Below are 15,870 nucleotides of genomic sequence, written 5' to 3'. Positions count from 1 at the left end.
ACCCTAACCAGACAGAACAAATCCTGACTATCATTTCCTTTCTTTAATACTGACCAACCCAACCATAACACAGGTATGCTCCATTTGTCTCTTATATCTCTACTTTCTCATTTGTGTCTGATTCTACTGAAAACAACAAACGGGAGTGGGAAGTCTTAAGGAGTCCTGATGGAGCTGCGGTTAAGTGCTCTGCTGCTAACTAAAAGGTCAATGGTTCAAACCCACCCGCTGCCCTGTGGGAGACTTACGTGGCAATTTGCTTTTGCAAAGATTTACAGCCTTGGAAACCCTATGGGGCAGCTCTGCTCAGTCCTATAGGGTTGGCTATGAGTCAGAATCGACTCAACAGCAATATGCTTCTTTGTAGGGTGGTGGCGGCATATAGTCGCTAATAAGTGCTAAAAGCTCCCTAGTGAACAGATATAAAAACAAACAAAAAACCAATCCAGCAGCATAAGTAATGACAAAGATTTTGTCAAGTAACCTAGCCTGTGGAAACAACTGAAATCCCATTACATGCTTTCCTTGAAAACTTCATTTATCTTGTTCCTTTGTTGCTGTTAGGTGCCACTGAGTCAGTTCTGACTCATAGTGACCCAATGCATAACAGAATGAAACACTGCCGGTCCTGCGCTATTCTCATAATTGTTGTTACATTTGAGCCCACTGCTGCTGCCACTGTGTCAATCCATCCCTTGGGGGTCTTCCTCCTTTTCACTGACGCTCTACTTTTCCAATCATGATGTTCTTCTCCCAGGGACTGTTGCCTCCTGAAAATACGCCCAAAGTAAGAGAGATGATATCTCGCCATTCTAAGGAGCACTCTGGCTGTACTTCTTCCAAGACAGATTTGTTTGTTCTTCTGGCAGTTCATGGTATTTTCAATATTCTTCACCAATACCATGAATTCAAATGCATCAATTTTTCTATGGTCTTACTTATTCATTATCCTACTTTCACATGCATATGTGGCTACTGAAACTACCATGGTTATGGTAAGGCGCACCTTAATCTGCAAACTTTGCTCTTTAACACTTTAAAGAGGTCTTTTGCAGCAGATTTGCCTAATGCAATATGTCGTTTGATTTCTTGGCTGCTGCTTCCATGAATGTGAACAATTGATTCAAGCAAAATGAATGTGGATAGTTGATTCAAGCAAAATTTCTCCATTTATCATGTTATTTATTGGTCCAGTGGTGAGGATTTTAACTTTTTTTACACTGAGGTACAATCCATATTGAAGGCTGTCGTCTTTCATCTTTATCTGTAAGTACTTCAAGTCCTCTTCACTTCCAGCAAAGCAAGGTTGTATCACCTGCATATTGCGGGTTATTAATGAGTCTTCCTCCAATTCTGATGCCTCGTTCTTCTTCATGTAATCCAGCTTCTCAGATTATTTGCTCCGCATACAGATTAAATTAAGTATGGGGAAAGGACACAACCCCGATGCACACTTTTCCTAATTTTAAACCATTCAGTGTCCCCTTGTTCTAGCAATTGTCTCTTGGTCTATGTACAGGTACCTCATGAACACAATGAAGTGTTTTGGAATTTTCATTCTTTGCAATGCTATCCAAAGTCTGGCATGATCCACACAGTCAAAAGCTTTTGCATAGTCAATAAAGCATAAGCAAACATCTTTCTGGTATTCTCTGCATTTAGTCAAGTGCCATCTGATGTCATCAATGAAATCCCTCATTCCATGACCTCTTCTGAATCAGACTTGAATTTCTGGCCTGTTGATGTATCGCTGCAACTGTTTTGAAATTATATTCAGTGAGTTTACTTGCATGTGATATTAATGATACTGTTCTATGATTTCCACATTCCATTGGATCACCTCTCTTCGGATTGGGCACAAATATGGATGTCTTCCAATCATCTGGCCAGGTTGTTGTCTTCAAATGTCTTGGCATAGATGAGTGAATGCCTCCAGTGCTGTGTCAGTTTGTTGAAAGATTTCTATTTGTATTTCAACCATTCCTGGAGCCTTGCTTTTTGCCAAGCCTTCAGTGCACTTGGGCTTCTTCCTTCAATACCATTGGCTCTTAATCATATGCTACCTCTTGAAATGGTAGCTATATTGTTCCTTTAGCTATGGAAACACAGTTGGAGGGACATGCTGTCAAGTCAATTCCAACTCATACCAACCCTACAGAAAAAACTAGAACTGTGCCATAAAGTTTCCTAGGCTGGAATTTTTACAGGAGTTGATCACAAGTTTTTTCTTTCACAGAGCAGCTGATAGGTTTGAACCACCAACCTTTCCATTAGCAGTCAAACGCCTAACCATTTTGCCACCAGGGCTCATTATGGAAACATAATAGTATTTAGTTATGTCTTAGGTCCCCAAATCCAATGGAACTAAAATTCTCTCAACTATAAAACAGCAATGTTTTCACTGTTGTTAAGTGCTGTCAAATCGGTTCTGACTCATAGTGACCCTGTACAGAGTTTCCGAGAAGTAACTGGTGGGTTTGAACTGCCAACCTTGTAATTTGCAGTCCAGTGCTTATCATACAGTGCCACATCAACAGCAGTAGGCAAATGTTAATTTTTTAAAGATATCTAGTATTATCACTGCAGCAAATGGCAAATTAGCAGTCAACTTTCTAAAGCCAGCCTGCTCTTTGGCTTCTTCCATTAGTGACTGTATCTCATACATCTTCCTCAACACCCCACTTCACTGATCTTGTCCCTTTCACGTTGTTAGGTGCTGTGGAGTCAGTTCTGACCATAGCAACCCTGTGCACAACAGAACAAAACACTGGACGGGCCTGTGCCAGCCTCACGACTGATCAGGTGGGTCAAACAATAAAGGTTCAGAGCTGGTCTCACACCAAGTATTTCCAGGGATGAAAAAACTTACAGTACCATGGACTTCCTAAAATTGGTGAAAATTCACCAATCCACAGTCCTACAGCACATACACACATATATATATATCAATGCAGATTTAAGGTGTTTTTCATACTCACCTTTCCACATCAGATTTCCTTGGCAGTCTAAGAGAGAAAAAAAAGAAAATGGATTAAAGATATACATACCTTCATCAGAATGCTAATTATAATCTTTATTTGATTCTATTAAACATCTTAGCATTTCAGAAAACTGGGTAAACAGTCTCAAGGGCTAGTTCTTGATTTTTATGCATTTCCAGCAATATGGCTGTCCTTAAAAAAAGCAACAAAGGAACTTTTCTCTCCATTCAGAAACCATCAAAAGGATTTACATGAACGGGAAGCACCTAAAAAGCCATTATTAGCACACTATATCATAGTCAAAAAATATATTCTTTTAAGAACAAAACGGTCTCAGCTGCTCCTGCCAGTTGCCAGTCTCCCTGTATTCAATGGAACCTTGGTTCCCTGCAATAATCTCCCCTTGTTTTGTTATGATGGCAAAAGGAGAAACTAAGCACACAAAAGGGTCAGCTCAAGGGATTTTTAGTCATCATGACGTTACACAGTGATTAGATGTAAATTATTTGCATCACTTTTAAAGTGCTCCACTAAGGTTTTGATTTCTGTTCTTTTCACTACTCCCCTGGTACTGATCACTAGCAATCAATGTCACCCTCTTCCCTAACTAATTACACCATTTAACGCTCACTAATGCTTAGAAAGATCCTCATCTGTCAGTCTCTGTCCTGCCGCCCAAAAGTCAATCTCTGAACAACTGCCCCCCTATCTACTCCCTTTTTAAAAAAATACCCATGTAGCTACTTCAGATCCCTCCCTCCCACCCACATGCTACAGGAATAGAAAAACTAAAACCACTCTCAAAGTGTTATCAGGAGAAGCTACCCAAATGGGCTTTGGCTTGTTTTACCTGCAAGTCTTAGGAAAGACAGAGGGATGGGAAAAGAAGCTGAAGCTATGATTGGAGTAATAAGGGAAACTAAACAGGATCTGGCAGGACCAGCAAATCAGAGGAATGGAGTCGAAATTAGACCATACTGTAAAATGACAAATAAAAGCAATCACCGGTCAAGTTCCTTTGCTTGCAAAAGTCCCTGAGAGCATTCCCCAAAGCCAGAGCCCTTGTCCTCAAGGAAGGGAGAAGATGACAACCAAAGGGGGGGTGGGGAGACAACAAACAGAAGAGTTCTTCCACCTGGCCCCTTCCTCCGCCCCCCCAAAAAAAACAACCCATTGCCTTCTAGCCTATAGTGAGCTTCTAGGGTAGAGAAGAACTGCCCCACAGGGTTTCCAAGGCTGCAACTTTCATGGAAGCAGAATACCCTATCTTTTCCCCACAGAGCAGCTGGTGGGTTCAAGCCACTGGCTTTTCAGTTACCAAATGAGCACTTAATCACTCTGCCACCAGAGCTCCTCCCTATCTGCCCTAAAAGCATTTAAAAAAACAAAACAAAACAAAAGCTTCTGCCATCGAGCCAATTCTGACTCATACTGACCCTATATGATGTTTCTTGACTATAAATCTTTGAGAGCACACAGCATCATCTTTCAGCTGGTGGGTTTGAACCACTGACCTTACAGTTAGCAGCCCAACACCTAAGCCACAGCACCATCAGGAACCCTAAAAGAATCATTTCATGTCAGAAGGAGTCATTTCCGGGATAAAGGCTTTGTTGCCCGCCTCCTTCCCCCCAACTTCCTCCTAATCTATTTGAAATTCCTTTATAGTAAACAAATCTTAAATTCCACCATTTGCAATAAAAGCCCTCGGGTGCAAATGGTTGGAAGAAGTCACAGAAACTCATTTATACCAAAACGAAATAAGACAAGTTCATGACTGAGATCCTGGCATTTTCTGATTCTAAGAGAGATTTTTTTAAAAAAAGAAGGAAGTCAACTATTTCGTTTAGCCCTGATTATATGGCATCATGTGAAACGATTTGGCAGTTCCTCAAAATAGTCGAACATATAACTATCATACATCCTAGAACTGGTAAAAGCATTTGTTTACAAGAGCCAAAAGGTGGAAACAATCAAATGTTCCAAAATAGTTGAGTAATAGACAAAATGTGGTCTATATACATATGAGGGAGCTTCAATAAGTTCATAAAATAATTCCAGTATCTTTTCATTCCATTTTCCCACAAAATTTTTGAAGTCCTCTCATATGCATATACTACATTTTGTTTATTATTCATCTGCTGAGGGGGCATTTTGGTTGCTTACTCAACCAACCATAAAGAGAAATGAAGTCTCAATACCAGTCGCATTAGGGATGAACCTTGAAAATGTTCATGAGCAATGAAATAAGTCAGCTGCAAAGGGCAAATGCTGTATGGTTTCACTTAAATGAAATCAGCAAATAGATAGAAACCAAACATTATTAGTGATTACCAGGGGTAGAAGGGAGGAGGGAAAGGGGAGTTTTTGCTTAATTAACCATTAATTTTGTTAATGGCAATGGAATACTGTAATTTGGGGGGGGGGGGGAGCAAGATCGGTTGCACAACTTAAAGAATGTAATCAGCAAAATCTGACCCTGGAGCAGAAAGGAGCGAGCTGCTGGCACAGTGGAAGCTGAACATCAATAAAAGTATCCATGGAGAACAGGGAAAACTCAGTGGATTCAAAATCCATTAACAATTTAGAAACAAAGACCTTCCATGGAAGACTCCAGCATATCCTTGGATACTAGTTACAAAATGGTCTATCCTGAGATGGGTTTATGTATAATAATTAATAATAAAAACTTTCATTCAAGTACTAAAATGGCACTTCGGTCTGGTACAGATGTAGACACAGCGAGCCTCAGGGAAACATTCAGGAACCTGAAATATGAAGTCAGAAATAAAAATGATCTTACATGTGAAGAAATTGTGAAATTAACATGCAATGTTATCAAAGAAAATCATAGCAAAAGAGCAGTTTCATCTGCATGCTTCTAAGCTATGGTGAGGATGGAGTTATTGTTGGAACAAATGGACCTGTTGACCTAAAAAAAATGAACTTGATTCAGAGAGGATGACTGCAGCTTGGAAAGCCCAAACTTTTTATTATTCAGGATTGCAAGAGGTACAGAGTTGGACAGTGGCACTGAGACAGACAGTGCTTCTGACAATGACATGTCAGAAGACACCAGCTGAGGCAGACTTCTTACATGCATATTTCACAGCACCTGGTTACTATTCCTGGAGCAATTTAAAAGATAGATCCTGGTCCATTCAGTCACTCTGTGCTATGATGAAACAGTATGCTTACAGGCTTGAACTCACCCACACCCTCATTCGGGTTAACCAGAAGGTAGCAACAGAATTTGAGTCCTATTCCCTTGACTCTACTTTGCAGGCAAAGAAGATTCCATGCATTGTGTCCAAGGCCCAATAAGGAACTATATTTTAATCACTGAAGAAATGTTTGGTTTTGTTGTTTTAGAGCTTTTTTTTTTTTTTTCTTTTTCTTTTTTGGTTTGTAAGTCATGTGAAAAATTGGTAAAACGAATACTGCATTTCTCTTTTTCATTTAAGTCTGGTCAATACCATTTTCATAGCGATAAAACCACTGTGAAGCTACCTCAAACTCAAAATCAGACAGTTAAAACAGAATTTAAATAGAAATAAATTAAAATGGAGAATGTTACAATTAGTGAGAGGAAATTATTGTAAATGTACAACTTTCATAATTAGAAAATTTGGGTGGTTGTACTATGAATTATGAATTATGAAAATGATACACACTGCAGTAATGATTTCTAAAAATATGCCCCCCACATAAAACTATGGGTTTTCATTTTTCTATATATAACTATAAAAATGATCATGTGGAATATTGCATGATCCACTGGCTAGAAGACCTTTACTTTTAAAACTAGTTAATTGCATTTGTCAATTCCATTTTTATTTTGACAATCACATAGTTTACCATGCCAGGAATGGCAAATTGAAGAGGAATGCTACCACATTCATCATCAAAAAATACATTTCAAGAGGGGATTGCAATCATTGTAATGAAGTATATGATTTTTTTAATGTAAAAAAAAAAAAAGTTTTCAAGATCCATCTTGAAGTATAATGCTGTATGTGATAGGGTACTATCCATACACCTATAAGGAAGACCAGTTAATATCACTAGCATTCAAATCTACACACCAACCACTAAAGCCAGTGATGATTAAATTGAAGAATTCTACCAACTTCTTCAGTCTGAAAGTGATCAGACATGCAGTCAAGATGTATTAATAATTACTGGTGATTGGAATACAAAGACTGAAAACACAGAAGCATCAGTAGTTGGAAAATATGGCCTTGGTGATAGAAATGATGATGGAAATCACATGATAGAATTTTGCAAGACCAATTACTTACTTATTCATTGCAAACACCTTTTTTAAACATGGACCTCATCAGTTGCAATACACAGAAATCAAACTCACTCTATGTGTGGAAAGAGACAGTGGAAAAGCTCCGTATCATCAGCCAAACCAAGGCCAGGGACTGACTGTAGAGCAGATCAATTGCTCAGGCTGAAGCTGTGGAAGTTAAAGCAAGTCCACAAGAGCCAAAATAGCACCTTGAACATATCTCACCTGAATTAAGAGAGCTCAAAAACAGGTATGATGCATTAGACACTAATGATCGAAAACGAGAAGAGCTGTGGGATGACATTAAGAACATTATAAAGGCTGAAAGCAAAACGTCATTAAGAAGACAAGGAAGAAAGTCCCAAAAATGGATGTCAGAAGAGACTCTGAAACTTGTTCTCCAGCACAGAAATGCTAAAGCAAATGGAAGAAATGAGGAGATAAAAGAACTGCACAGAAAATTTCAAAGGGCAGTTCAAGAAAACAAAGTCAAATATAATGAAATGTGCAAAGATCTGGAGTTAGAAAATCAAAAGGGAGGAATATGCTCAACATTTCTAAAGCTGCGAAGACTGAGGAAAAAATTCTAGCCTGAACTTGCAACACTGAAGAATTCTTTGGGCAAAATATTAAATGATGCAGAAAGCATCTTGAGAAGATGGAAAGATTACACAGAGTCATTGTACCAAAAAGCAATGGTTGATGTTCAACAGTTTCAAGAGATAACATATGATCAAGAGCCTAAGGAAGAAGTACAAGGTGCACTGAAGGCCTTGATTGACAAAGAAAACAAGGCTCCAGGAATTGTTGGAATACAAACTGGCATCTTTCAACAAATTGATCCAGTACTGGAGGCACTCACTCATCTATGCCAGGAAATCTGGAAGACAGCTACCTGGCCAACTGATTGAAAGAGATCCATATTTGTGTCCATTCCAAAGAGAGGTGACCCACTGGAATGCGGAAATCATCAGACAATATCATTAATACAACATTCAAGTAAAACTCTGCTAACGATAATGCAAAAACACCTGCAATAATACATTACAGAGAACTGCCAGAGGTTCAAGCTGGATTTAGACGAGAACGTGGACCAAGAAATATCACTGCTGATGTCAGATGGATCTTGGATGAAAACAGAGAATGCCTAAAAGATGTTTACCTGTGCTTTATTGGCTGTGCAAAGGCTTTCCATTGTGTGGATCATGACAAGCTATGGACAGCACTGCGGAGTGTAAGTACTCTGGAACACTTAGTTGTGCTCATGAGGAACCTGTACATAGACCAAATGGCAACTGTTTGAGCAGAACAAGGACAATGAGTGATTTAAAATTGGGAAAGGCGTGCACCAGGGTTGTATTCTTTCACCACACTTATTCAATCTGTATGCTGAGCAAATGATTCGAGAAACTGGATTATATGAAGAAAAATGTGGCATCAGCACTGGAAGAAGACTGATTAACCACCTGCGATATGCAGATGATACAACCTTGCTTGCTGAAAGCAAAGAGGACTTAAAATACTTACTCATGAAGATCACAAACCACAGCCTTCGGTATGGGTTGCACCTCAAAGTAAAGAAAACAAAAATCCTTACCACTGGACCAACAAATAACATCTTGATAAATGGAGAAAAGACAGAAATTGTCAAAGACTGCATTTTGCTTGGACCCACCAACAACACTCATGGAAGCAGCAGTTAAGAAATCGGTCAATTGCCTTTGCATTTACGTGATGTTCATGGTTTTGTGATGTTTTGTCCTGAGTATGTCTTTGTGGGTTTTTTTTATTGTGGGTTTTTGATATTGAAAGGAAATTGGGTTTTATTTGAGAGTGTGAGTACGAGTTGACTCTTTGAACCCTAGTGCAAAGCTACATGTTGTTCAGTGCTGTTGAGTTGGTTCTAACCCATAGCAACCCTATATAAGGTTTCTGAGGAGTGACCTGTAAGTTTGAACCAAGGACCTTAAGGTTCAAAAGCGACCTTGTGGTTGAGTGCTTCACAGCGTCACACCAGGCTATATGGAGGGACAGAATCACAACTCTAAGGTGCAAAGATGCCGCTCTCATCTACTAGCATTAGTATCCCATCATTGTCTCTATGCAAATCAGTGTTTCAGATACCAGCAAAAGTACCTGAGCTGTTAAGTAAAAACCTCAAGCTTAGTTATTAGTAACATGAAATAAAGACATTCTGTGGCGCTGTGGGTTAATGCGCCAAACTGCAAAGCCATTTGAACTGCAAGGTTAGCGGTTCAAGCTCACCAGCTGCTCCTCGGAAACCCTATAAATGGTCGGTGCTATGGGTCGGAATGGAAGGCACTTAACAACAAGAGGAACATATCAAAAGACACCTTAGATGACAAACAATGGTATGGAAGAAAAGAGCAATAAATCAGTCAGCTGGACACTTGGTAATCAAAGTGAAAGCAGTTAGCTCCTGAGCACTCAGTTTTTATGAGGAGGGCAGAGCCTAAGGCTGTAGTTTATAAGAGTGTGCATGGGGGGGATAGCTCAAAGGCAGGAATCTCCAAATAAGGAAATCCAATCAGATGCTTCTGAAATGGAAATTTCCAGAGGGGGTGAGAATCACAATAAAAATCATAGTCCTCTATGTAGTAAAGTTTTTTGAGCATGTTGTTATTTTTAGTTGGGGTTTACCATTTAAAAACAAAACAAAAAAACAGTGGTAAACTCTTATGCTGTCCTCTGAAATGGAAGGGCTAAGGCACACAAGACTAGAAATCATCCCGCTTTGTGTCTCTCCTCTGGAGCATGAGGAAGCTTAGCAGCAGAGAAGAGGAAGGAGCAGCACACGGTGCAGCCAGCCTGCCTCCCTCTGAGGGTTAGGCTGTTACTACAAATCCGTTAGAGCCTTTTAATCTCCAAGAAAGCAACTCACGTTTCTAAGTAACTTATTCATTTTGACTAAGTTTGTAACTTCTTGTAAGTAAATGTGGCGATACTGCAAGTAATGACATCTTAAGGTTGTTACTGTGTGACTATTTTGTAATACTTTTACTATTCTGAATGCTTTCCAAAATATAAATTTAACAATGTTAAAAAAGTTAAAAGGAATGCAACCAATGGCACTAAATCAGACATTAAGAAAATTTTGGTGTACTTTGTTGTGCATATTTTCTCTACAATTAAAAAAAAATTCTGAATAAATGTCCTTTTAAAACTTAAAAAAAAAAAAAGTAGAATTTCAATCTCTTAAAAGTCAAGGCAGAGTTTAAACTCTAGGATGAAAATATGCTGGAGGAAAAGGGGGAGTGGATAAAAGAGAGGAAAAAACAGAAATCTGGGTTAAAAGCAAAGCACCTAAATTGGCAAGGCTGCCCTTTACACCCACAATAATTCACTGAGAAGCATAAAATGTGGCAGATAAACGTAACCTTGTCGTTATAAAGTATACCTGAACACTGGTTATATATGTATCAATACATCAACACTGACAATTTCATAATAAACTATTTAGGAACTTCAAAGGTAAATTCCTAAACTAATTAGGTTATCACAAATCAAAAAAGAAGGAAAGCTATTTTATATAGCTATTTTATATAAGTACCACAAGAAACAGCACATTTCTCCATTTAATTTGCCAGGGTCCGCAATGACAATTCTAAACATTCATTCATTCATTCATTCAATCAATTTAAAAAAAATTTTTTTAAACATTGCCATGGAGTCAATTCTGATTCATGGTGACCTCATGTGTGTCAGACTCTAACTGTACCTCATCGGGTCTTCATGACTATGACCTTTCAGAAGCAGGTAGACAGGCTTTTCTTATAAGACACTTCTGGATGGGTATGACTCACCACCTCCCAGACTTGAAGGTGGTAAGTCCAGGGCTTAATCATTTGTGCTGCCCAGATGACTCCTAGATATTTAGCACAGCCCTGATTACGCACCAGGCATTGTTCTAGACCTTGGGGAAACCAGTGGAGGAAAACAGACACTAAATTAAATAATGGCAGTTGGCAGCAGTGTTGTAGAGTAAAATACAGCTGCAGTGTGGTAAGTGAAAGGCAGAGTATTTTATTTAAGTGGTCAGAGAAAGTCTGATAAGTGATTTCTGAAAAAAAGATCTAAAAGGAACAGAAAAAAACACACACACAGATTTCGGAATGTTGTTAAGTGCTGTCAAGTCTGTTTCAACTCATAGTGACCCTGTATAGGGTTTCCAAGGAGTGGCTGGTGAGCTCGAACCACCGACCCTGCAGTTCAAACCAACCTTACAGTCCAGCTCATTAACCACAGTGCCACACCAGGACTCCTGGTAGGAGAAGGAAAGGTCCCATCAAGAAGCACCAAGAAGGGTAATGTGGCTGGAGTGAACTAAGCAAGGGGGGAGAGTGTTAGAAAACGAAGTGAAAGAGGTAAGGGAAATAAGGCATAGATCATATACGGCCTTAAACATAAAGTGACCACATGTCTGGTTTGTCCAAGATAAACTCCCAAACCAGACCAAACCCACTAACATGAAGTCAACTGTGACTCATAGCAGCCCTGTAGGCAGAGAAGAATGGTTCTTTTGGGTTTCTGTACATCTTTCCGGGAGCAGACAGCTTCATCTTTCTCCCTCGAGGCGGCTGGTGGGTTCGAACTACTGACTTTTCAGTTAGCAGTCAAAAGCTCATCCCACAGCTCATAGTCCCACTTTATACCTGCTGTTCTGGTATTTTAACAGCACTGGCTTTCATACTCAAAAGTGTCCTGGATGTTAAGTTTCATCGTCATCAATTTTGTTGTTGTTAAGTGCCTTCCAATTCCATAGTGACCCTGTATAGGCTTTAAATCTTTGCCAGAGCAGAAAGCCTCATCTTTTTCCCACATAGTGGCTGGTGGGCTGTAACTGCTGATCCTGTGGTTCATAGTCCCATGCTTATCCTACAGAGCCACCACACCTCTCTCATCTATTTCGTTGTTGCTGTTAAATGGTGTCGAGTCAGTTCCGACATACAGCAACCCTGTAAAGGGTTTCCAAGGAGCGGCTAGTGGGTTTGAACAGCCCACTTGCGGTTCCAAGTTCAGTGATGATCCTACGCGCCACACCAGAAGTCCTCATCTAATTTGTTGTTGCCGTTGTTGTTAATTACCATCGAGTCAGTTCGGACCCATAGCAACCCTGTACAGGGTTTCCAAGGAGCAGCTGGTGAACTTGTGCAGTTCAAACCAATTTTGCAGTCCAGCGTATTAACCGACAGTGCCACACCAGGAGTCCTCATCTATTTTACGTGATTATAAAAAACTTTTAGTCTAAGTGACATGGGAGACCATTGGTGAATTCTGAGCAGAGAAGTTTTAAAAGGATCACCCCATTTTACAGAGAAAAAACTGTACAGGGGCAAGAAAAGCAGTAGAGAGACCAGTTGGGAGACTACTGCAGTAACACTGGTGAAGGACTAAGTGGCTTGGATCAGACAGGCAATGGTGGAAGTAATAATGTGCTTCTGAATATATTCTGATATATATATTCTGAAGTCAGAGCTGACACGACTTGCTCATGGACTTGATGTAGGATGTCAAAAAAAAGGAACCAAGAATTACTACAAAATGTTTGGCTTGAGTAACAAGAGGAAGGACTTGTTGTTAAGTGCCGTTGAATCAGTTCTGACTCATACTGACCCTGTACAGAGTTTCTGAGGAGCAACTGGTGGGTTTGAACTGCCGATCTTGTGGTTAGCAGTCCTGTAGTGATCCTACAGTGCCACATCAGACTAAAGACATTTTAGTGAAAAAGGGTGAGTGGAGAGGAGTTTTGGTGGGGTTGAGGGGAATCAGGAGTTTAGCTCTGAATTTGGTACACTGAAACACCCCTTAGATAAATGAAATGTAAGCATCTGAGTATAGTTTGGAGTTTAGTGGTGAAGTCTGTGCTGGAGATATAAATATAGGAAACATCATAATATAAAAGTACACTTTTATTCCAAGAAACTGATTTCTCCATAAACCAAGTCCTAAAAGAATAAAAAGGCAATGCTTAGAAATACAATATGAAATTCAAAGAATTTCAACAAATTCCTTATGAAAAACAAAATACACAACCACTGATAGCAGTTCTCAACATTTTTTCCACATAATAAGCACTGACTGCTAACCACAAGGTTGGTGGTTCAAACCCACCAGTCGCTCCTTGGAAACCCTATACAGAGTCGCTATGACATCAATACATAGGATAGAATCCTGGTGTTGTGCTGTACAATTAGCACTGGACTGCTAACCTCAAGGTCAGCAGTTCAAAACCTACCAGTCGCTCCTCAAAAATCCTATACAGAGTTACCTATGAGTAGCAACTGACTCAAAGGCGCTTAACAACAACAACAACAACAACAACAACATACATAGGACAGATAAGCTCCATGTACATGATACTTTCTCAGATACTCATACGGATAGTCTTGGATTTTTATGAAATTCCACAATAAATGGTTACAAAGCATGGCAGCCATGCAATGTCATTAGTCATCACAGCCGTATGTGTGCAGGGTAGAACTGCTCCACATGGTTTCCAAGGTTGTGATCTTTCAAAAGCAGATTGCCAGCCTTCTGAGACGCCTCTGGATGGGTTCAAAACACCAATCTTTTGGCTAGTAGCTGAGCACTTAACTGTTTGCACGACCTAGGACCTCCTTAGACGGGGGTAAGGCTTCTTTAACACTACCTTTCTGTCCCATTCAATGTATCAAAATCGTGAGTGATGCTCTAAGATAAGCACTGGATTGCTCACTACAAGGTTGGTGGCATTCAAAGCCACTAGCTGTTCCTCAGAAACCCTGATTAGGGTCTCTATGAGTCAGAACTGACCCGAGGGCACTAAACAACAACAACAGCAGCATTCTAACAGTTTCAACAGACATTTCAACAGACTCAAGTAACAAATTACTTGCCACACTTTACAACCTAATAACTACACACAAATGTATTTCAATTGAAAACACTGATCAGAAATCTAACAATCGCTAAAAGATTAAAACACATTGAGATAACAATTCTGAAATCGCTTATCTGAACCTATTAAATGTAAAACAGCAATTACAGTATATGACCCCAAATTTGAAAGTGCTTTTTTTGTTTTAACACACTTCAAAAAATATCGTTACAGTGCATTCTGATCCTATTATGAAATTACTATCCTAACCATGCCCAAGGCATTTCATGGTTTAACACGGTGATTTACAAACTCCCTTCACTAGATGACAATAGCAAGTCAGTTACTAAAAAAAATCTTTTGTTACACGAAATGCAAGAAAACTTAAAACACTCTTTCACATTCCAGAAAAAAACGACTTCTAATCAACATTTTTGGATTTTACACACCACATGTATCTAGTTACTAAAAAGTACAACCTATACATATAAAATAACCTGCATCTAGTTATTAACAAGTACAACCTATATTTAAAAGGTATTGTCCAGAGACTGTAAAACAGAGTTCCCGTCTTTAATAGTTTTTTTGTTTTTTTAAGCGCCAACATTATGTATGCAAATCCCTGAACATTATAGTCTCAGGTTTGGGGCTAAAAGGCTTCCAGGAATGACATGTTGGCAACTCGAGACGATCTGCAGTGAAAGTCTAACACGCATAATTAACAAGTCTCGATTGCTTCATCCCCAGAAAGAGAGCCCCCCTTAAATCCACCCCCGCGTAACCCCTGGACTTCAGACATTCTAGATCAAGCAGCCCGGCGGGGGAAACAGCAGCCTCTGGGGGTAAGGGAAGCGCAAGCCTCGCTCAGCAGTTGGCGGGAAGGGAGGGGTTTGGGGAGCAGACATGGGTTTCGCGGCACTTACAGGTCCGTCAACACCATGAGTTCCGAGTAGGCCCGGTGGAGCAAAAATTCGATGAGGCTGCTGAGCCGGTAACCAGGGCTGGCCGCCGCCGCCGCCGCCGCCGCCACGGCGGCTCCCGGGGGAGGCGGCGCCGGGGCTGACGCGGGACCGCCGCTCCCCCCGCCTCCGGGTGGGACCAGCTGGTGGTTTTCCAGCTGCACCGGGGCCATGGCGATGCAGGGTCGGGACTGGCGCAGCGGCACAAGATGCGGCTCTCAAGCGTTCAGTCACCGCGCCAAAGGGGGTGCGGGCAGAGTCGTCGCCGCCTACCGCCGAACCGCCTCTGAACAGGAAGCAGTGCGCGGGCCGCGGAGGCCCGCCCCCATGAAGCGACAATTCCGCCGGCCCCAGACTCGAGAGCGGAGGGGCGGGGGTATCCGGGGAGCCTCCGCGGACGAGAAGCTGCACCTCCGCTGCTAATCAGAAGCCGCTCCGCCAGGCAGCTATAACGTCCATATTGACTGCCCCCAGCGGAAGTCGTTTGGCAGAGCGGAAGAAGAACCTGCAGGGGTACTTCCGACAGCAACCTGTGCCTATTCTCCCCGCGCTCTGTTGCTGGGGCGCTTGGGGGCGCGTGGGAGCGCGTGGGAGCGGAGTGGGGCAGGGCCTGACGCCTGGGCAGGAGAACCGGAAGCGGGGGGGCGCGTCACCGGAAGTTGGTGTGTGGGCGGGTTAGGCTTCGTCACCCTTACGTGGGTAGTTTCCCGGCGTTGACCCTCGCGACTCTGGGGGCTTTTAAAGGCGGCAGTTTGT

At 41.1% G+C, this 15,870-nt stretch overlaps 1 protein-coding gene and 1 pseudogene across 1 annotated transcript in view; one reads left to right on the top strand and one right to left on the bottom strand.

Moving 5' to 3' along the window:
- Positions 1 to 15,580, bottom strand: part of MED14 (mediator complex subunit 14) — a 79,073-nt gene extending 63,493 nt beyond the window's left edge. The window contains exons 1-2 of the mRNA XM_006864268.1: positions 15,079 to 15,580; positions 2,979 to 3,005 (exon numbers count right to left, since the gene is read on the bottom strand). Coding sequence (XP_006864330.1) covers positions 2,979 to 3,005; positions 15,079 to 15,287 — 236 coding nt within the window. The 5' untranslated portion in view covers positions 15,288 to 15,580. The remainder of the gene's footprint in view (positions 1 to 2,978; positions 3,006 to 15,078) is intronic.
- On the top strand, positions 5,521 to 6,327 carry LOC102830600 (annotated as a pseudogene).
- Positions 15,581 to 15,870: the final 290 nt, after the last annotated feature.

Source organism: Chrysochloris asiatica, unplaced genomic scaffold, assembly GCF_000296735.1.
Source record: "Chrysochloris asiatica unplaced genomic scaffold, ChrAsi1.0 scaffold00062, whole genome shotgun sequence".
NCBI lineage: Eukaryota > Metazoa > Chordata > Mammalia > Afrosoricida > Chrysochloridae > Chrysochloris > Chrysochloris asiatica.
The sequence above is the reverse complement of the archived record's forward strand: the minus strand, read 5'-3'. Positions and strand labels throughout refer to the sequence as shown.